The 23481-nt window shown below is 38.6% G+C and overlaps 3 protein-coding genes, 1 non-coding gene and 2 pseudogenes across 4 annotated transcripts; 3 read left to right on the top strand and 3 right to left on the bottom strand.

Annotated features, from left to right (window-relative positions):
• Positions 1–248: 248 nt before the first annotated feature.
• TRNAL-UAG (transfer RNA leucine (anticodon UAG)) lies at positions 249–328 on the bottom strand. The gene has a single exon. It is a non-coding gene; the product is annotated as a tRNA-Leu (tRNA).
• Positions 329–2127: 1799 nt separating this feature from the next.
• LOC112024448 (loganic acid O-methyltransferase-like) lies at positions 2128–5208 on the bottom strand (annotated as a pseudogene).
• A 1717-nt stretch (positions 5209–6925) lies between these two features.
• On the top strand, positions 6926–7946 carry LOC136069856 (uncharacterized). The gene is made up of 2 exons (XM_065778923.1): positions 6926–7276; positions 7389–7946. The coding sequence occupies exons 1-2, from the start codon at positions 6926–6928 to the stop codon at positions 7944–7946; spliced, it is 909 nt and encodes a 302-aa protein (XP_065634995.1).
• A 60-nt stretch (positions 7947–8006) lies between these two features.
• Positions 8007–8684, top strand: LOC136069855 (uncharacterized). The gene is made up of 2 exons (XM_065778922.1): positions 8007–8399; positions 8535–8684. The coding sequence occupies exons 1-2, from the start codon at positions 8007–8009 to the stop codon at positions 8682–8684; spliced, it is 543 nt and encodes a 180-aa protein (XP_065634994.1).
• Positions 8685–8798: 114 nt separating this feature from the next.
• On the top strand, positions 8799–11610 carry LOC136069854 (uncharacterized). Its single transcript, XM_065778921.1, has 5 exons — positions 8799–8958; positions 9066–10195; positions 10303–10572; positions 10657–10788; positions 11029–11610. Exons 1-5 carry the CDS (start codon positions 8799–8801, stop codon positions 11608–11610), a joined length of 2274 nt encoding a protein of 757 aa, XP_065634993.1.
• Positions 11611–18488: 6878 nt separating this feature from the next.
• LOC136069853 (loganic acid O-methyltransferase-like) overlaps positions 18489–23481 on the bottom strand; it is a 19640-nt pseudogene continuing 14647 nt past the window's right edge.

Here is a 23481-nt window from a genome sequence, read left to right as displayed (position 1 = left end):
GTATAGATGGAGAAGGTGGCAAGTGGGAATGAAGTAAGAGTGGGCAGCAATAGATGTTTCACTTGTTGCATCATCGAAACAAAGCTAGCTGAAGCCCAAATTAGTCCAAAACGGTTGGTGGGATTAGAAAATTCTTTTTGTGCGATAATTGTTAAATGCCATTTACCACAGATTCTCAACTCAAAAAAGAAAATCTTTAACTAATAACGACACATTAAAACGTTTTGGGGATAATATAACAAAAATTATGACAGCTGTGGGATTTGAACCCACGCCCTTTCGGACCAGAGCCTAAATCTGGCGCCTTAGACCACTCGGCCAAACTGTCTTCACATCACATTCTTTAATATCACTGTATATCATCTATAACAATAAGCCACTCGGGTGTTTTTGATTTAATGTTATCTTGATATATTTACTATCGACTATCTTCATAATTCCATGCCATTTATTAATTATTATCTCTCTTCCAATTTTCTCTGCTCATGAGGATAACTTTGGATCCTCTACCTCTAACCAAGCTTTTGAGTTGCTGAAGTTGGATTGCAGACAGTGTATTAATATTCTTTGTTGGGGGTGAAGAGTCAAGGGATCATTTTATCCATGATTGTATGCTGATTTCAAAACCAATTTGGGATCGGCTCATCTTCTGCATGCATGTGTACTGTTATGACTTATGACAGATTGAATGTAAAGTTTTGATTGTTGCTACATATGATAGACCACTAAGAATGAGAGACAAAGGACTTATTTTGCATCATTGTCTATTCAAACTCTTTATCAATCACCCTTACAAGACCGTGCGTATTTTTAACGCTTGTTCCATAGAATGGACTTCTCATAAGCATGGGATCACATATTTCCATGGACCCACAGGCTTTATGAATTATGATTCATGACGTATTGGAAAAATACTTTTTAATGCTAGTTCACATTTAGGTCTCACACGAGGGATCATATTTGATATCATATTATACTATGTCTCAAAATTCTCACTTAAAATTTTTGCCTCAGGCCCCCAAAGTTGTTGAGCCGGCCCTCAATGTAAGAATAACTTTAAAGCTAGGGTCAAGCAAAAACACGTAAAAACTATTCCAACCGCTTCAGCTTGACAATGGCTATGAGAGACCACGTTCTATTGGTGAAATATATTGCTTTCAAAAAGTTTCGAGGGTCTATGAACCATGCTTAAATGTAGTTTTGTCCATTCATAACTTCTAATAAAACAAGCATGGACCTCACTTGTTTAACATAGAGGGGTTTATTTGTTGTGTTTTTTATTTTGGATTTGTGACTTTGGGATTGGATTTGAATCAATAACCTTTCGTTTAATAGAGTGTGGTTCTTTAGCGATTGCACGTCCCCATTACGGTTGAGGAAAGAAATTTCATATTACTAGAAACTAGAAAGTAGATTCACACTCCAAACTAGCCCCTCTTTTCATGGTTATACTTAATACTTGGATCATTTTCAAGGTCCTTGGCTATTTGGTGAACGGTTTGAACACTTGACCTTGTGACTTCAGCCTAATTTTTTTCTAGACTTGATTCTCTGTTATTGATCTCAGTTTTTTTTCCCTCCATAATTAATTGGAGCATCCAAGATTAAAGTGTATTGAAGCAGCTCAAGAAGAGATTCTGTCAATTTTGACTATCAATTGATCCTCTCTTGATCAACCAAAAATCATTGGCTCAATTGCTTATGTGTTCGATTTTCTGAAGTTAATGCCTTGTATTATTAAACCCTAGTACGACACATATATGAAAGCTGTTGTAACTTGATTTTATTTGGACTTGGAGAGGCAGAAATACATAACTACATAGAGAGAAAATCAAAGCCTCCATCATGCTGAATCTGCAAGTACAAAAAGACATTTCCGTCATGTACAAACATGTGCAAAACCCATTAAATACAACAAGTTGGAGCTCTTCAAGGAGTAGGAACTTTGCAACTGAATTGCCCTATATGCTAGGCTAGTTTTGTAACAATTAAGGATCTTATAATTATTAATAAAACTGAGATCAATCTAGTATATGTCCAATGTGGGACTCAAAATTCATACACAATACACACTCAATCAATATCCAATCAATCTAGAGCATCACACATTGTCTTTTATTATTGGGGTTACCATAGTAAACAAATTGAAACATCATTTTGCAGAATTCCATAATGTGGAAAGAAAGTGTAAAACACAATAGAATAGAATTAAATCCATAAGGCATCAAATACAGTTTAATTGTTACCACTATTTATTTTGGTGTTATTTATACTTGTGTAAGTACTAAGTAGATGCTACCACCATTGAGATAAGATACTCTGTTCACGTCTCTTGAGTTTCTTCAATTCCAAGATAAAGCTACACCAATGCTCCGAATTGTATGTATCTTCTAAACGGTTGCTATGCGATTGAGTAACACAAATAAAGTAGATCCATTCCCTGACTCGAATATGGACGATTCATCAAGTTTCTTGTGCAATGCATCAAAGAGCTCATCTATAATCTCCTCTCCAAAATGCTCCTTAAACATTCCCTCCATGCCGGCTCTAAGTTGAGATGACATCACCTTGCCTCTTGAAAAATTACCACTCGGTATTGCTTGAGGAAGAATTTCCATTCTTTCTAAACGGAAACATCCATTTCGTTCCACAATTTCTTCCACTTCTTGGGGAGATGCAAAATATGTTGGTAGATTGAAGGTGTCCACTTTCTCTTCACTAATGATACCCTGCCTCATGAGGAAGAAAAGAAAATCAAGGGAAAAACCTTAGGAGCTTCAAAAAGTATATCTTTCGCATCTTAATTGGAGGCTTAATTTTAATTTCATGAAATTGAAGTAACAATTCTTCAAGTTGTATGCATACAGTTGACCAATCATTTTGAGAGTATGCTTTACGAAAAATCAATAACAATGTATAATTATTAACAACAACAAAAACAGCAACAGCAACAACAATCATAATAATTATAATCATTATGTAAAATTAGTAGGGCTGTTGAATCCACACCAAGACCTGATAAAACCGATTAAGCCAGAGCCATCCAAGTTGAAATATGTCTGATTCGAGCATTATGAAAGTAATAATATTGGATGCATACCATGTGAATCATTATGAAAGTAAAAATAATTACTCACAAATGGAATTCATCAGTTTATTACCTTCTTAGCCATGTCTAGCAAGCAAGACCCCAAGATTTCTCCTACCATATTGACCATAGCTTGTGAATGAGGGAGTCCATTGGGACGGCCTGGGATGATTATTACCATAAATCCTCCATATACAACCTCTTGTGCTCTAGCATTTAGAAAGCACTCCATGTCCTTAGCATATTAAGCTGCATAAGACTGAACAACTTTGTCTGAAGCATTTGAGTAGGGGATCCTCCCTTTATTCCAAGCAGGAGAGCTTTTGTCCAACACCTCTTTTGGTACTTGAGAAAGACATTGTAGGGCATAGGAAGAGAAAGCAAGTGAAGAGAGGCATTAGGAAATAAGCGAGAATAAAAAGAACCTGGCACAGCTGCTGCATAATATTTCCTGTCTGGAGGCAGGGATGTAAAGAGTGTGTTAAAATCAGTTGAAGCATTATCGTTAAAGAAAACTTGGAATTCAGGAGTGTTATGTCCTTGATATTGATATTTGAGCTCCACTGCATCAACTATGTTTTGCATTGCCAAAATTGTGTTAGGTCCAACTGAGCAACCCAAATCTGTGACTCGAAAGGTGTTGGAAGAAGGAAAGTTCTGTATGTCAAGCTTTTCAGCTATTGCCTCATTGATAAGTTCCTTGGCAGCATCGGCCGCTCCTCTCTACGAAATAGAAGATTGGATTACTTATTATGGTTGAGATAATTACAAAATTATTATGTATACAATATGAATAGGATCATTTATTTCACGCAATTACAATTAAGATTTTATTTCTAGTATCTAAGAGTGTAAATAGTGTTAGCTAAGGTCATCATCTTCTTCTTCTTCTTCTTTCTTTTTTTTTTTTTCTCTCTCCTGAGAAAGTAAGCTAAGGTCATCTTAAATATGCCTTTTAATTTGTAATGTATTTATTAACTATCATTACTCAATATCTTAGCCTAACAAATAGAGTAGATGCTCTTAACATGTGTTACGCTTGTCTAATGTCTTTTTTCTGTTCAATTAAAAATTTAGAAGTTTCTCCAAAAAAGATTTAGAAATTCTAGGTCTTGTACTCCGAACTTTTGACATAAAGGACAATTAAAAAATTGGAAATTGAATTAATAAGTTTGAATTTATTATTGTAATCTCACTATTTATGCTCATTTTTCCTTTATTTTTTTTTTATTATAAAGGAATATTTCTGAAAATTAGAAGATGGTATCAATGATGAATCCTCTCTCTTTCTTTTGTGTTACCCCTATGAGGTTGGATTTATTTTTCTTTCAACAACAACATATTATTTGGTATTCATATGAATGGTTTCGAATATGCAACTCAAGTGTATGGCAGAATTCTTTTATACATTTTTTTTTTTAAATGTTTATACCTACGTAATCTTAACGGTTAACACAAAATATTCTCTTATTTAACATAAATATATATATATATATATATTGAGAGAATATATTTTATAATTATAGATGAATAAATATAGTTTAGATTATATAAGCTTCTACCATAAAATGGCCTAAGTTTATGTTACGTTTATTTAATAGAATCTCACAAATTATTCATATGATAATCAGCCTGAAATTATAAGGTAGATATTAAGCATTACAAACTTAAAATTATATTTGAAGATTAGGATTCTATAAAGTTCTTAGTTCAAACTCTATCATAAAGTGCCTAATTTTTTTTCATCAATTTATTATGTAAATATTTTAATTGAATACCAAGATGATTATAGTTAAATTTTTGTTTAAATATTTATTAAAGTCATGGTAAAATTCACAATCCATTTGTTTCAAAATGGATAAATAAAACTATATGAATCATATGATAGAGTTAAAGACCCTGATCCATACAACTTACTCAATAACACTTCTTACAATTAGAAAGGAATACCTGGAAAGAGGAGTTATTCGAATAACTGTACTCGCCATTTCCGCCATTCGTTGTATAAGCCATCTTTCTGTTTCCTAGTGTATTTTCCTTCCTTCAACGCAGTAGTAAACTACAAATATATATAACACCGTTTGATCTTGACAGTTGACCCACGTTACAAGAGAGAGAGGGAGAGAGAGAGTGTGTCGACTTTGACGAGCACATGACATTTCAAACAAATGAAGTATTCATGTTGCCATGTTGGCTTGGAGAAGACACCCATGTGTTGTATACCTGGTCCACCATGATGTACCATATTCTAGTATAACGAAATAGCATTTTCTCTCAAATGCCTGTGCAAGAAAAATGAAGGAAATGAACACCTTTTTTTTTTAGTAGGTAGATAGGGGTGACAATCTATTAAGTGCAAATTTAAAGGATTTTTTTAAAATAATTTGATAGTAATAACAGGGAAGGAAGATATGAATCCCAAATGTATGTGTTAAAAATACCGCAAAAAAAACCACATCAAATAATCATACATTTAATAACAATATATATATATATATATAGATATGTGGGGGGAAAAGGGCCCAATCCAACATAATGGGCCGAGAGCCCATATGAGAGCTATTGTGCGACCAAGAAGAAGGAGATGGTAAGGGCAAAGCCCATTTGGAAGTGGGACCCTCAGAGGGAAGAATGATTACAATCCGAAGAGGTTATATTCCTCTGACGAGAATAGTATAGGTCAATTGAATGTATAAGAGGTCAAAATGGTCTTCCGAGGACTCCTCCTGATCAAGATAAGCTCTGCGTACACTGAGAGATGATAAGGATGAAGAAATATCTAAGGGGAAAGCTGCTATCACCGTATTTAATGTTCTGCAGCAACCTTTCTGGCCACATTTATGTGGAGAAGACCCCTGAACAGTGTATCCTCACCTACCGCCACTCACACGGAGCTGAAGAAGATGCTTGACGTGACACATACTCAAGTAGATTCACGGATGAAGTACAAGTAGACGATGGAGATGAAGAGAAGGGAGGTTATATAAAGGAAAGAAGCTCCTAACGTAAAAGGGGGGAGAAAGAAAAGAATAGAGAAAAAGAGAGAACTTGGATGTAACCCTAAGACCTTTGTTCATCAGCTAAACAATAATATAACTCTTCGGATATTCATGCTATACGGGTAAATTCATGTTGGCTTGTGTCTGAAAGTTGTGATTCGTTGTTGTCAATCCAATACTCAACCTAGCTCTTTCACCCATACTCTACAAATTTATTGTTTTGGGCTTGGGCCACAAATCCTAACCCTACAATTGGCGCCGTCTGTGGGAAGAGCTTGAGTGTAAGGGGAAGCAGCAGTTGGTCATGACTGAACTAGGGCAACAACCGGCAGAATCTGGGGCGTCCCAACATATAGACCATTTTCTCAATTTGGAACGAAGACAAGACCGTGAAGGCAGTGTGCATACCACACACACTGAACGAACTCAACCCCGTGGTGGAAGTCATGTTTCTTATGCAGAGAAGAACAACATGCAAATAGAGATTGAAAGGTTAAGAAGGGAGTTGCGCCATGCAAAGAGAAAGCGTGCTGTCTCGCACTCTGATAACGACTCAGGAGACGGACGAGACATCATTTATGAGCAGAGGTCTCGAACTCCAATCAGTGAATCTTTTTCATATGAGGATGAGCACCCTCGTAAGAAGTAACCTCAAAGGCCATCACATGGAAGGGTGGGTAATGATGCCATGAGCAAGGCTTTGAATCAAATCTCCAGGTCACCTTTCACGCGCAGGATTGAAGGAGCGAAACTTCCTCGGCATTTTAACCAGCCAACCTTTACTATTTACAACGGTAAAACTGACCCTGTGGAACATGTGAGTCATTTTAACCAAAGAATGGCTGTCCACTCCAGAGATGAAGCTCTGATGTGCAAGGTATTCCCTTCTAGTCTTGGACTCGTGGCCATGAGGTGGTTTGACAACTTGAAAGCAGACTCCATCGATTCTTACCAAGAGCTCACTCAAGCTTTTGGTTCACGTTTCGTCACATGCCGAAGGGTGGCCAGGCCCTTGTCTTCTCTGCTATCCTTGAGCATGCGTGAAGGCGAGTCCCTTAAGGCGTATTTGGATAGATACTGGGAGATGTTTAATGATATGGAGGGCAACTTTGATGCAATGGCCATAGACACGTTTAAGCTAGGTCTCCCTACTGATCATGGTTTAAGGACATCCTTGTCCGGCAAGCCTGTCACTAACATGCGTCACTAACATGCGTCAGCTTATGGACCATATTGAGAAATATAAAAGGGTTGAAAAAGATCAGTAGCAAGGGAAGGGTAAGGATAAGGTTACCCCCCAGGACAGGAAGGATTTCAGGTCGGATCGTTACAACAACAATAAGCCGAGGAGAGATTTCGCTGGGCAGTCAGGCTCAGTAAATGCTCAAGCAGTCAATACAGTGTTCAAAGAGCCAGTTCATCAAGTCCTAGAAAAGATCAAGAGCGAATCATTCTTTAGGTGGCCGAGTAGAATGGTAGGGAACCCTGAGAGATGCAATCACAATCTCTATTGTCAATACCACCAAGACCATGGGCATGCCACTGAAGACTGCAGAAGCTTGTGGGATCATTTAGACCAGCTGGTCTGTGAAGGCAGGTTGAGGCATCTTTTGCACCACTCCAGTGGCCGAGAAGGTCAAGCGAATTTTGAGTCCGAGAAGAAAGATTCTATGAAACCTCCATTAGGTACTATTAACGTCATTTTCGCAGCGCCAGGAAGAACAGGGTCCTGGCCGACCAAAGTTATGTTAGTGGCTCGGCTACCAGCAAGGGATATTGGCCGAGATTCGAGGAGCTCTATGCAAGCTGCCCCGCCCATTTTAGGTTTTTCAGATGAAGATAAAACTGGAACCATTTAGCCTCACGACGACGCTTTGGTAGTCACACTCAGGATCGGGGGATACGATGTGAAGAGGGTGATGGTGGACCAGGGTAGCGCGGTGGAAATCATGTATCCTGACCTCTTCAAGGGGCTGAACCTCACGCTCGATGACTTAACGCCATACTGTTCTCCCCTGGTCAGTTTTGAGGGAAGGATGGTTACTCCGAAAGGACAAATACGATTGCCTGTACAGATTGGCTCAGAAGTAGTTGAAGTGGACTTCATTGTGGTAGATGTCTATTCCCCTTCTACGGAGATTGTAGCCAGGCCTTGGTTACACACGCTAGGAGCTGTTTCCTCCACTCTACATCAAAAAATCAAATATCCATCCGAAAGGCGCGTTTGTGAAATCCGCAGCGACCAATCCTCGGCCAAGCAATGTTTGGTGGCTGCCATACGACATGAGCCTGAAACTGAATCCTCAGCCAGGGCGAGGGGAGACCTATAGCAATTAAGGGGTCGGTTATCACCCGTTGAAGATCTTGACGAGGGCGCTAAATGCGAGGACTTAGTACAGGTTTTAATTGGGAACAATCCTGAAAGATACTTTCAAATCGGGTCTCAGATACCTCAACCAAAGAAGGAAGAGCTAATTGATTTCCTTAAAAGGAATATTGATGTGTTCGCCTGGAGTACTTATGAAGCCCCAGGAGTGGACCCGGAGTTCATTTGCCATCATTTGAGGGTTAACCCACTGAGTGTACCCAAGAAGTAGCATCCTCGGCAGCCATCCAAAGAGCATACGGATGCAATCAAAGAAGAGGTGATGAAGCTCAAACAGGTTGGGGCTATTAAGGAAGTTTTTTACCCCGAATGGTTGGCAAATACTATGGTGGTAAAGAAGAAAATCGAAAAGTGGCGAGTTTGTGTGGACTTTACGGACTTGAATCAGACTTGTCTTAAGGATCCTTTCACTATGCTGAAGATTGATCAATTAGTAGATGCTACTGTCGGCCATCCTCGGATGAGTTTCTTGGATGCTTTCCAAGGTTACCATCAGATACCGTTAGCCCCAGACGACTAGGAGAAAACAGCTTTTGTTACCCCTATTGGTAATTACCATTATAAAGTGATGCCATTCGTCTGAAAAATGCAGGTTCTACTTATCAACGGATGATGACCAAGATGTTTGAATCACAATTGGGCAAAAGCATTGAAGTCTATATAGATGACATGGTGGTAAAAAGCAAGGTTGTTTCTGAGCATTTAAAGGACCTTGATAACGTTTTTGAGACCCTGAGGAGACATAAGTTGCGCTTGAACGCATCAAAATGCTCATTTGGTGTGGGATCAGGCAAATTTTTGGGTTACATGATAACACACAGGGGAATTGAGGTCAATCCCGATCAGATAAAGGCTATTCAAAATCTGCAGCCTCCTCGGAATCCGAAAGAGGTCCAGAAGTTAACAGGAATGGCAGCTGCTTTGAACCAGTTCATCTCTAGGTCCGCTGATAGGTGTAAACCTTTCTTCTCGCTGATCAACAAGTGGAAGGGATTTGAATGGACTGAAGAATGTGCCTCAGTTTTCCAACAACTTAAGGACTACTTGGCTCGGCTACCAATTATGTCTAGCCCTGAACCAGATGAGGTCTTATTTGCCTATATCGCAGTGGTTCCCCATACGGTGAGTCTAGTGCTGATAAGAGTGGTTCAAGGTATACAAAGGCCGGTTTACTGTGTAAGTAAGTCTCTACATGAGGCCAAGATCAGATACTTGCCATTGGAAAAAGCAATTTTGGCAGTAGTACTTGGAACACGAAAATTGCCCTACTACTTCCAAGCACATACTGTCGTTGTGCTCACGCAACTCCCACTTAAGACAGTACTCCGAAGTGCCGATTACACGGGAAGGATAGCCAAGTGGGGCATTATTCTAAGAGCTTTTAATATCAAGTATATGCCTCGCACTTCAGTCAAAGGGCAGATCCTTGCGGATTTAGTGGCCGAGTTCACGGAGCCCAGCTTAGAAGAAGTAACGACAAAAGGAGACATGGATGGAAAATCGGTTGGCATAATCTCTCAACAACCTCTTGCCCGTTGGGAAGTGTATGTGGACGGTACTGTGAACCGGAAAGGTTCTGGAGTAAGGCTAGTCTTGACATCTCCAGAGAGAATCGTCATTGAAAAGTCGTTAAGGCTAGATTTCGGTGCAACCAATAACGAGGTAGAGTATGAAGCCCTATTGATGGGAATGTCTATGGTCCGAAGAATGGGAGGAAAGGCCGTGAGGTGTTCTCAGACTCAAGATTAGTTGTGGGCCAAGTACAGGGGGAGTTTGAAGCGAAGGATGAAAGAATGCAAGGATACTTGAATCGAGTCAAATGACTGCAGGTGGAATTCGATTCTTTCAGCTTGCTACATGTTTCTAGAAGTAGTAACGCGCACGCAGATTCTTTGGCCACGCTAGCTACCTCTTCGGAACAAGACTTGCCGAGAGTTATCCTTGTCGAGGATTTCCATGAGCCCACCGGAGCAGGAGGGGATGCAGTCCGAGTCCACCAGATTCGAGATAGTTTCTGCTGGATGGATCCCATAATCAAATTCTTGAAAGATGACACTTTGCCGGAAGAGCGGGGAGAGGCTGACAAGATCCGAAGGAAGGCTACCAGATTTTAGCTGTCCGAAGACCGAAAGTTATACAAGCGTTCCTACTCAGGACTATACCTATTGTGTATTCATCCAGAGGCAGCTGAGTCGTTGCTAGAGGAATTGCATGAAGGAATTTGTGGGAGTCACACTGAAGGCAGGTCATTAGCCCACCGAGCCCTTACTCAAGGGTATTGGTGGCCAAACATGCAAAAAGAAGCCCATAACTATGTAAAGAAGTGTGATCAATGTCAGTGATTCGCATCGAACATACACCAACCAGGTGGAGTCCTCAACCCGCTATCTAGCCCGTGGCCTTTTGCCCAGTGGGGTTTGGACATAGTGGGTCCATTCCTAAAGGCTGTAGGAAACAGGAAGTACCTTCTGGTCGGCACAGACTATTTCACGAAATGGGTCGAAGCTGAGCCTCTGGCCAATATTCGAGATGTGGATGTGCAAAAATTTGTGTAGAAGAGTATCGTCACCCGTTTCGGAGTTCCTCATACTCTCATCTCGGACAACGGCTTACAGTTCGACAGTAATGCATTTCGGAGTTATTATAGCGAACTGAGAATCACGAACAGATACTCTACCCCTTCCTATCCTCAAGGGAATGGGCAAGCTGAAGCAGTTAATAAAGTCATAGTTAATGGGTTAAAGAAGAGGTTGGATGACGCGAAGGGTAAGTGGGTTGAAGAGTTGCCACACGTGCTCTGGGCTTACAGAACTACGCCTTGCAGATCTACTGGAGAAACTCCTTTTTCAATGACTTATGGGGTTGAAGCTATCATTCCTTTGGAAACATGTTTCCCAACTTTAAGAACTAGCTTGTTTAGTCCGGCCAGCAATGATGAGCTTTTAGAAGCAAGCTTGGATTTGATTGAAGAAAGAAGAGAAAGTGCAATGGTTCGGCTGGCACATTACCAACAGAAGCTTAGGCAGGGCTATGATGCCAACGTCAAGCTAAGACCCTTAGAACCTGGTAATTTGGTGCTCAGGAAAGTCGTTGGCACTGCGAAAAACCCAGCCTGGGGAAAATTAGGACTAAACTGAGAGGGACCATATCGCATTACTTCATGTGCTGGCATTGGGGCATATTTCCTAGAGGACTTGGATAGTCATGTAATACCATGACCCTGGAATGTAAATAACCTCAAAAGATACTATTATTAACCGAATCGTTTCTTTGTTCATTATGATAACTTGTCACTCCTTATTGGTTCTCTAAATGTTTAAACTTAAACCCAATCATGCCTGTAGTCCTCGGACTAGATGATTTTGGGTTACTTAACACTCCTTATGGGTTCTCTAAGTGTTTAAACTTAAACCCAATCATGCCTGTAGTCCTCAGACCAGATGATTTTGGGTTAGTTAACACTCTTTATTGGTTCTCTAAGTGTTTAAACTTAAACCCAATCATGCCTATAGTCCTCGGACCAAATGATTTTGGGTTAGTTAACACTCCTTATGGGTTTTCTAAGTGTTTAAACTTAAACCCAATCATGCCTGTAGTCCTCGGACCAGATGATTTTGGGTTAGTTAACACTCCTTATTGGTTCTCTAAGTGTTTAAACTTAAACCCAATCATGCCTGTAGTCCTCGGACCAGATGATTTTGGGTTAGTTAACACTCCTTATTGGTTCTCTAAGTGTTTAAACTTAAACCCAATCATGCCTGTAGTCCTCAGATCAGATGATTTTGGGTTAGATAACACTCCTTATTGGTTCTCTAAGTGTTTAAACTTAAACCCAATCATGCCTGTAGTCCTCGGACCAGATGATTTTGGGTTAGTTAACACTCCTTATGGGTTCTCTAAGTGTTTAAACTTAAATCTAATCATGCCTGTAGTCCTTGGACCAGATGATTTTGGGTTAGTTAATACTCTTTATTGGTTCTCTAATTGTTTAAACTTAAACCCAATCATGCCTGTAGTCCTCGGACCAGATGATTTTGGGTTAGTTAACACTCCTTATTGGTTCTCTAAGTGTTAAACTTAAATCCAATCATGCTTGTAGTCCTCGGACCAGATGATTTTGGATCAGTTAACACTCCCTATTGGTTCCCTAAATACTTATGCTTAAACCCAATCGTGTTTGTGATCCTTGGACCAGGTGATTTTTAGTTAGTTAATACTTTTATGCTGTTATTAATACTGAAGGTTATTTTTAGAATAAATCTTGCCCGGCATTATTAACTGTGTTTAATGTCAACTTTAAAACCTGTGCTAGCATTCCTAGTATACATGCAAAAAGATCTGTCCAACTCTTATAATACTTGTTACGATCATCCCTTAACAGTAACCTTTATGTATTGTCTTCTTCAGAATCAATTTTAATTGCATATATTACCAGCAAGACAGAGTAATTATGTTTGCCTACATTGGCATAATTACAAAGTGAAGTTACTTGTAATAAAAGAAAACCATATGGCATGCCATAAATACACTAAAGGTAAAATAGAAACTGCTTCATTATTTGAAATCGAATAATTTACAATCCTTTATATGAAGGGAGAACAAAAAATAAATAAAATAAATAAAAACCTAAATTCTAAGTTCCTGCTGGGGCTTGGTCTTTGGGTTCCGAGGATGTTTCCTTTTCTCCCAAGCCCTCACCTTTTCCCTTAGGTGGCTCAGTAGGGAGGCTCTGATCACCTGGCTGGCTGGAATCCTTGGTAGGCTCAAGGATGACTGGGGGAGCTTGGTTAACCAAAGGCTGCTCCAAGACCTCTGGGAGTTGTGTTGGAGGAGGGGCGTCAGCCTTTGGAAGCTCTCGGATGTCTGGGTTATAAAAGATACTATTGGGCAGCCTCAGCTCTGAGTCAGCAGGCACTCCAGCAGCATCCAGCGCCTTGCCCCAGGTCATGTCGCAGTAGTCCCGAGCGACTGAAGCAAATTGCTCAGTAAGACCTTTTTCCGTCGTCTCCACTCCCAGTTGGTAGGACACTTTCTTTTTAGCCTTGGTCGCCTCCTTGGTCAGCTGAGCGTCCCTCCGAGCCTCTTTGGCAGCCTCCTTGGCCTTCAGGAGTTCGGCGCGAAATTCCTCCACAAGCGCCTTCTCAGTTGCCAGATTATTCTGAGTTTCCTTCAGCAGCTTGCGTTGGGCTTTGGCCTGGGTCTCAGCATTTCTAAGACCAGCATTAAAGCTATCCCTTTCCTGGGTCACCCCCTTTAGCTGGTCCGAGATTTGAGAGACCTCATCCCTTAGGTTGCCCAATGCCTTTTCCGCCTCGGACCTAGCCTGGGCCTCCGCTTGGGCTTCCACGTAGGCCTTTCGATTCCATTCTTCGGCCACGAAGACTTGTTGTGTAATCTGAACAAATAAGGTAATAGTGTTAGCATAAAAATATAGGAAATTAATACTCTAACCGAGGAGCCGAATGAGCATGCTTACCATGGCCAGGTCCCTCTTCAGGGACATGAAGAGATCATACTAGCTGAAACGCCTGTATGATTCCATGTCGCGGGGAAGGAGCAGCGGTTGCTCTAAAGCTTCTACTATCAACCCCGCTCTGCCCCCGTCGTAGTTCTTAACTGAGGTCTCCTAGGAAAATGGAACCCCATCTAGCTCCAGCCTGGGAGACCAAGTGCGCTGCCTTCAGCGTACTTCGGCCACAGGGGGCTCCTCCCTGCTCTCAACGGAAGAGGCCCTTTTGCTGCGGTGATCCTTTATCACCTTTTGCTGCTTGGTGGTTTTTGTTGGCACCACCACCTCCCGGTCCTCAGTCTCGAGAGGCCTCTTTTTCTTTAGATCCGGTATCGGTTTCAAGGCCGGATCAGAGACCTGAGGTGGGGGTAGGGGTAGAGGTAAGTTCACCGCTGGTCGAGAGGTCCCCGTCCCCTTGGACTCAGCTTTATTACCTCTTTTCTTCAGAAGGAGCTTCAAGTCAGACATTTCTTCTTCCTCTTCTGAAGAGTCCTCAGGGACTGTAGTCAGCAGCAGGGGTGGGCGGATGCAGGATTGCCTGTCAGTTTCCTTCTCAGAATCTGAAGAGGGTATTATCTGAACCCCCCCTGAAGTGTCCCCTTCAAATTTAAATCTGTCTATTTGTTCCTCTAACGAAGAGGATGAAGAGCTGACTCTTTCACCTACTACCGCCGGTTCGAGAAGAACTTGTTGAACTGGTCGGATTAACAAGGGAATGCCCTGTGGATTGGGGTGTGGAACAGGTGCAAGGTCGTATGGCGCCAGAAAGTGTCGCCGAGCGACGTCTATTTGCTGTAACCGGTGATCACCCTGTGTGATGGCATTGCCAGCTGGCTGGATGTCTGCTTTCTTGGGCGTGTAGCCGAGTATGAGTGGGATGGACTGCAGCTGTCCGTCCTTGCTTATGAATATCTCCGAGCGTAGTAGGTAATTGAAGGCGGGGGCGTTGATAAGGCTGAGCTGAGAAGCAGTATGTGCCTTATCTGTAAAACAAACAAACAGATCTGGTCAAAAAATTGAAACAGGATGACATAAAAAAGAACAGGCTATGGAAAATGAAGACCCTAAGGCTATTGTTAGAGATCCTAATTCTAAGAAGTCACACCTGGCTCTCCTGGCTCGGTCGGACAGTGTAGACAGTTGTGCCATGCGCCCGAGACGATTAAGTAGTCGTCTTTCATCACTTTATTTGATTTGGGAAGGCAGGAGAATAATCTAACGACGTCGATCGGGATTTAAGGTAGTATCCCGCTCCTTTTTTGGCTATGACATTCATACATGTATGCTAAGTCATGCCAGGTCAGCCCTAGTCCTAACTGTTCGTTCAAGGCATCAATGGCCCCTAATATCCTAAAGGTGTTGGGCGCGCACTGCTCAGGAGAGAGCCTGTGGTTGTGAAGGTAATTTAGAGTAATGGAGCCCATTGGGAGGGTCATTCTCCCTTCAATGAAGGCTATCATTGGGATTACGACCTCTCCCTCTCTTTAGGCCGTTAGTATCCGCTCCGGAGGGCAATATCTGAGATTCACCCCCCGCGGTATACCATGATTTTGCTTAAATTCCTCTATCAACGCCGAACTATCGACGAGATATTGGAATTTGCCCATTCTTAGAGAAACAACTAAAGCAGTGGACAGGAAATGGCTTTTGAGGGTAGAAAATGTTATCCGAGAAGAAAATAAAGGATCAGGAGGTGCCGAAACTTACACAAACAAGGGTGGGGTAAAATCCCTGGACTCGAGATGGACTCTTTGTAGATCCTGGAAGCAAAGAACACAGAAATCCGAAGAGGCTTGAAGGTTTTTGAAGGAAAGAACTCTCTGGGTACTCTGAGAATGCGTAAAGTAAAGAAAAACTGCCTCCTCTGGGGGTTTATATACGGGGACAGGTGAAAGGGTGTAATTCATCCCGTCCAAATCCCGAAGAAGAACCCTGTCCGTTGGATCAACAACCCACCATTGGATGCAAAGGACAAAACGCCGCCTGGAGTAATTAATACAACGCTTTGGGAATACGGAACTGACAGCGGCAATAATGAAGCGCTTGTCTCTATGCTCGTGCGCGTGTAAACAGGGGTATTTATGACTTCCCTCTTTTAATTTTCTTTATTTTAATTTCTTTTTTTCCTTACGTGGCAGATCAAAATCTTATTCTTTCTCCTCGGATGCAAGGGAAAAATTAAAATTTTGAGGGGCTATTGTGGGGGGAAAAGGGCCCAATCCAATATAATGGGCCGAGAGCCCATATGAAAGCTATTGTGCGACCAAGAAGAAGGAGATGGTAAGGGCAAGGCCCATCTGGAAGTGGGACCCTCAGAGGAAAGAATGATTACAATCCGAAGAGGTCATCTTCTGTCTGAAGAGGTTATATTCCTCTGACGAGAATAGTATAGGTCAATTGAACGTATAAGATGTCAAAATGGTCTTCCGAGGACTCCTCCTGATCAAGATAATCTCTGCATACACTGGAAGACGATAAGGATGAAGAAATATTTAAGGGGAAAGTTGCTACCACCATATTTAATGTCTTGCAGCAACTATTTTGACCACATTTATGTGGAGAAGACCCCTGAACAGTGTATCCTCACCTACCGCCACTCACACGGAGCTGAAGACGATACTTGACGTGACACATACTCAAGTAGATTCACGGATGAAGTACAAGTGGACGATGGAGATGAAGAGAAGGGAGGTTATATAAAGGAAAGAAGCTCCTAATGTAAAAGGGGGGAGAAAGAAAAGAATAGAGAAAAAGAGAGAACTTGAATGTAACCCTAAGACCTTTGTTCATCAGCTAAACAATAATATAGCTCTTCAGATATTCATGCTATACGGGTAAATTCATGTTGGCTTGTGTCTGAAAGTTGTGATTCGTTGTTGTCAATCCAATACTCAACCTAGCTCTTTCACCCATACTCTACAAATTTATTGTTTTGGGCTTGGGCCAGAAATCCTAACCCTACAATATATATTTTGAAATGATTCTACTAATTTCAAATATAGTATTCCCTTGGTGGTGAAAAGTTGAAAATATTTATAATATATGATATATCCTCACTATATTGTCATGAAGAAAAAATTGGCATATCCTCATTATGTGATCATACATAAAGTCCAACTTTTGACAGCCAATCTGGTTGGTTACGAAGAAAAAGGAAAATATTTAATATTAAAAAGGCAGACCGGAGGAAATTTTTATAAGCCCTACCCACCCAGAGGAATTTGTCTATATGGATATGTACAAGTGCGATTACCATTTTGGTTATTTAAATTGGAGTTTTTCATGAGACATTTCTGAAAACTCCTTATTTTGGTATATCATAGTCGTTTGATTACAGTTTTATGTTGATTAAATTGTAATTAAGCTATGGAATACTTTCCCTAAAACTTGAAGAAGTGTTAGAAAATATGACAAATAACAATTTACCCACATGTGGTTTGACTTAATTTAAGTTTTCTACCTGTGGTTTAAAATTTTACATTTTATCCACACGAGATTTGATTGAAATTTAAATTGCCTACCTGTGATTTAAAATCTCATGATGCAAGTGTTTTGCTGGATTCTTTTCAATCTTATTTGATTTTATATTTTTTTGTTTTTTGTGTTTCTCTTCTCGAGAAACATAAAAGTGAAGGAAAATCACATACTTATCCATGTTTTTAAAATATGTGGGTTAAGGAAATCTAACTAAACTAACCTGAAGTGAGTAAACTGTCAAATTTCAAACTACAAGTAAGCAACTTAAATTTAGGCCAAACCATGTGTAAGTAAGTTGTAATTTGTCCTTGAAAATATGTATTTTAATGTAAAATGATGAAACTTGGTGGCTAGGGGAATTTTTGAATTTATTTGATTGCCAGTCAACTCAGTCAAAGTTTGGTAAACAAAGAGCATTTTGGTTCTTTTGTCTTGTACTCATAAATTGATTAATCTGACATTCAATTAGGAGGAAATTATTGTATACTCCCAGAATACCATAAATGTCTAGTCCCTCCTTTCATATGAATGGTGGGTCCCACTAATTAAATTCATGATGGGACCTACCATTCATGTGAGAGGAGGGAGTACGTATGTATGATACGCTGGGAGTACCTAATAATTTTCCTCAATTTGGGACCGATTAAGTTACTCTTTGACATTCCCTTTATTAAGCATATTCATTTTATATTATTAATCTACTCCTTGTAATTTCCTTACCTTCTTGCACAAGAGTTTAAAATGTGCAAAAATCATTAATACAAAAAAACTAGTCTAGTTACAATTGAAGTTTTTTGTGATTGATAATAAAGCCCATATTAACCTAGTATTTTTCTGATGTGAGACTAAAAAGCTCACACAAACAACACAATCAAATATCCAATTAATCTGGAGCATCACATATGGTCTTTTATTAATGGAATTACAACAGTAAACAAATGAAAACATCATGTAACTTATTTTGAATAATGTGTATAACACAATGGAATAGATTCAAATCCATAAGGCATTCAAATGCAGTGACCACTATTTCTTTTGGTGCTATAAAAACTAGAGTTAAGTACTACGTAGACGCTACCACCATTGAGATAAGATACTCTGTTCACATCTCTGTGTTACTTTCAAATTCATGGTAAGAGCAATTTTCATGACCTTGTCAGTAAACGTAAAGCTCCATCAATGCTTCGCAACTGTATCTTCTAAATGGTTGCTATGCGTTTGAGTAAAATAAACAAGCTACCTCCATTCCCTGACTCAAATTTGGACAATTCATTGAGTTTCTTGTGAACTGAATCAAAGAACTCATCTATAATCTCCTCTCCAAAATGGTTCTTAAACAATCCTTCCATGCCGGCTCTGACTTGAGATGACAACACCTTGCCTCTTGAAAAATTACCACTCGGTTTTTCTTGAGGTAGAATCTCCATTTTTTCAAGGCGAAAACATCCATTTCTTTCTACAGCAGCTTCCAGTTCTTGGGGAGATGCAAAATATAATGGTAGATTAAAGATGTCTACTTTCTCCTCACTGAAGATACCCTAACTCATGAGCAAATAAAGAAGTCAAAACCACATCAGTCTCAAGAACTGTTTTTTTCCATCTTAATTGCTGGCATAATCTTATATTTCAAGAAATTGAAAGCAATATTTCTTCAAATTGTACGCATGCAAGTGATCAATCTTTTTTCAATGTAAGATTATTTGTTATGTTCTCGATATGAACCAATCATATTCAATCTAACATCAATTTGTAAGATTTTTGTATGAAAAATTTGTAGTTGTTATAGCTTTTTTCAAAATAAAAAGAGAAGCAAAATTAGTACTCAATGCAACATATCTATGAAAGTTAAAAAAAATTAATTAACAAATGGATGATTACCTTCTTAGCCATGTCTAACAAACAAGATCCCAGGGTATCTATAATCGTATCTTGTGAACAAGGGAGTCCATTTGGGCGGCATGGGACGACTATTGCCATAAGTCCTCCACACACAACCTCTTGTGCTCTAGCATTTAGAAAGCACTCAATGTCCTTGGCATATTGAGCTGCATAAGACTCAAAAACTTTGGGTGAAGCATTTGAGTAGTGGATCCTCCCTTTATTCCAAGCAGGAGAGCTTTTGTCCAACACCTCATAGGAAGAGAAAACAAAGTGAATGGAGGCATTAGGAAATAAGCGAGAATGAAATGAACCCGGCACGCCTGCTGCATACTATTTCCTCTCTGGAGGGAGGGACGAAAAGAGTGTGTTAAAATCATTCAAAGCATGATCGTTAAAGAAAACTTGGAATTCAGGGGCATTATGTCCTTGGGATTGATATTTGAGCTCCACGGCATCAATAATGTTTTGCACTGCCAAAAATGTGTTGGGTCCAATGGAGCAGCCCAAATCTGTGACTCGAAATGTGTTTGAAGAAGAAAAGTTCTTTATGTCAAGCTTTTCAGCTATTGCCTCGTTGATAAGTGCCTTGGCCGCAGCTATTGCTCCTCTCTAAAAAATAGAAAGATTGGGTTACTTATTATGTATGAGATGCCGAGTCTAGTAACGTAGGCTTGTCACAAAGTAGGGAATTAAAGTGATTAGATTTATGTGTGAATTTCTAAGGTAGCCATCACTAAAATGACATGGCGGAGCTCTCACTCGTGTTGGTTTCTAGGGATTTAATGGGTGAACCCCACCCTACATGAGTGGATAACAATCACATATTATGTATGAGATAATTCTATCATTATAGGTACATGCGATGTACGGGAATAGTATTGAGTACAATAAATAATTTAATCTTGGTTTATTTTACTACAACCCCAAAATTGAATTTGTAAAATAAAATCATATAGCTAAAACATTTGTTAACAACTATACATTTCAGACATTTATTAAACTATATATATTATTATTATTATTATTATTATTATTATATCAACTTAACAGTATTTAAATATGTGATACCAACATGCTTCAAGAAAATGTCCAACACTGAAATCAACTTCGAAAACAAACTCAACTAAACAGTTTGATGAATAAATATATTACAATCTATAATATAAGCCAAGAAATCAACTTTGAAACCAATATGAACAAAATCCACGTCAGAGAAAACCATTTCGATCATTTAAGAATACGACTCACTAAAGTCATGAAAAACACAGGATTCTTTATTAAAAAAAGAAGCATCTTTAATCTTTATAGATTTTGCATAAGGACCAAGACACGATGACACATACACACAAACCATTAAAGAAAGAATCAAAGAATATACACAACATATACATACGCTATGAAAGTTAAAATATATAAGAAAAACAAAAGATACATACACACAAACAATTAAAGAAAAAAAAAATATAGAAAAAGAGGCTAGGAATAGGAATATAAGATAAGAGATGAGTTAACCTCAAAAAGAATATTCCATGGATATTCATTGAAATCTTCTAGAAAATTTCAAACATGGAAAAAATAAACCCAAAAGTTAAGATGTTAAAACTTCCAAAAGGCCAAAAAAAAATCAGAAGATTCAAAGCTTCAAAAGTATTGAAATAAATAAATATAATTACACAATAGAAAATACAATAGAAAGAAGGGTTACTCTCAAAAGAATAATCCATGATTATAGCATTTCTACTATTGAAATTGGCCAGACAATTAAATGTATTGCAAAAAATGAATTGAAAAATTCATATGTAAATCAAACAATTAGAAGATTTTGAGATTAGAATTTATTGAAACAAAACAAAAATTATGTGACTACACAATGGAAAATATAATAAAATGATGAGTTAGCCTCTATCTACTATTTGTTTTTTCTACCTTTCTGTAAAAAAAAAAAAAAAAAAAAAAATCTATGTCTATAGGTGTTGAATTTTGAAATATACCAGACAGTTTTAGATATTGCAAAAACTAAACAAAAAATGTTAAAACTTCTGAAAGGTAAAAAAAAAATGTCTACACAATATAGAAATATTAGAGAAATATGAGTTACCTTTTAAATGTTAAAATTTAAAATATTAAACTTTTAAAAGGTAAAAAAAAAAATGAAGATTTAATTAAAAGATTCAGGCCTAGCACTTAAATAAACAAAACAAACAATTGACAAACTTATAAGAAAAAGCAACGAAACTATAATTTTTATTGAACAAATCAAAAACCCTAACCTTGATGCATTGACCGAAGAAGGAGAGGAGGAGTCCAATACATAAGTGGAATATGTGAATTGTGAAGCATGAGCCACCCTAAAAAAGAAAAAAAAAAAAAAAATCTTGAAGAAAAAGAAGTTTTAAGGAGAAAATCGTGTTGCGGCAAAAGAAGATAATAGCAGATCTGATCATAGAGTACTTTATGCACATAAGCATGTGAGAATTAACAAAGTGAGACTTTGTGTTATGAAAAAAAAAATTAAAAACTTGAATTCAAAGAAAAGATAAAGAGAAGAAGAAGCGTTATTATAAGTTTAGCAGTTTCATTGGACCAAAGCAATTGGATTTTCTGGATCTTCATTGGAGATAGATATTGGAGTGAGAGAGAAAGAAGGAGGCAATTGAAGCTTAATTCACCATGTGTTTCTTTAGTTTTTTTTAGAAACTTGGAGTTAGGTCTTAAAACTTGAAGGGGATAAAATTTGAGGTAGACAGATCTGTTCAATAAAGCCAACTATAAAGTGATGGAAAGGTACGGTCTAATCGTACTAACAAACGACAGGCAGAAAAGATCATGTCCCAGATGGAGAGGAAGGAAGACGGACGGACCCTCCGTAGTGGACAGATTCCAATTAAACGGACACAAGGGAGATGAGTAGTAAAGCCACATGGCATCTACGTGGCCTAAGTGGTCTTCAAGAAACCTCAAATGGAAATATCTTGTGACCTACGATTAACCCTAATCAACAAAGTCTCTTTATTTGAAAGGATCCTACAAAATACGTGTATTTGTGAGGATCTTCCCCATAAGGAAACACCTTCTTCGCCAAGAAATAAAGATCGGTTCTATGCTACTATAAAAACCCAAAGCCCTCAAAAATTAAGGTGCACATAATTCTCCCAGCTCTGGCACTCTAGAGTTGTAGAAATTCTCTCTAACTTAACATTTGAAAGGTATTTAGCCGGTACCACACCGGTACTCTCTGCAAGGTCTTCTTTGTTTTTGTTTCGCAGGTTCTGCCTAAAGCACGTGAAGACTATGCGGTTATTGACGATTTTCGGCATCATCAAAACTAAATAATATGGAGAGAGAGAGAGAGAGAGAGAGAGAGAGAGAGAGAGAGAGAGAGTCAACAAAAAGTCAAACATTTTGACATTGAAGAAATTAATATGAACAAAAAGTGTGAAACTGAATTTTTTTTCTTTTTTTTACATGTAGTAATATAATTTTTTTTTAAATAAGGATTAGATGTATACATTACATATTAAAGAAGTTGATATGAACAAAAAGTCCAATATTAGTCTAATTTTTGGAAGTGTGAAGTTGAATTTGTTTTTACGTGTACTTACATATCAGCTTATAAATTATAATAAGAAATGATTAGGTGAAAAATTTGATTGTATTAAATTAAGATTTTTTATCAACTTAGAATTATAAGAGAAGAAGATATGAACAAAAAAATATATCTATTTTTCTTTAATCTAAAAACAATCTACAATTTGCTATGAAGTCACTTGGCGCAATCACAACTTATAAATCCATTTTTTGTTATATAGTATATTAGTCGCTAACGTGTGCAATGCACAAAAAAAGTACCAAAAATAAGTTCTATAGAAATAGTTTTTTTTTTGTCACATAACTTATATATTCATCCAAAAAATAAAAAATTGTAGGGACTCAATTTGGATAAGCCTTCTGAAATCAAAAGGAAAAACGGTCCAACAAGCCCAAACAATAAATTTTTAAAGAGTGGGTTTAAGAACTAGGCCCTACAAACAGACAACGCCCAAAGGTCCCCCTTTCCCCTATTGAAGGTTGGCACATTAAGATTATTCACCAAGACTACTCATCGGCATCCGTCCGAGGATCCCCCTCCTTTTTTTTGGCG

Source organism: Quercus suber, unplaced genomic scaffold (genome assembly GCF_002906115.3).
Source record: "Quercus suber isolate HL8 unplaced genomic scaffold, Cork oak 2.0 scaffold_193, whole genome shotgun sequence".
NCBI classification, from domain to species: domain Eukaryota; kingdom Viridiplantae; phylum Streptophyta; class Magnoliopsida; order Fagales; family Fagaceae; genus Quercus; species Quercus suber.
This window is presented reverse-complemented; position numbering and strand designations above follow the sequence as displayed.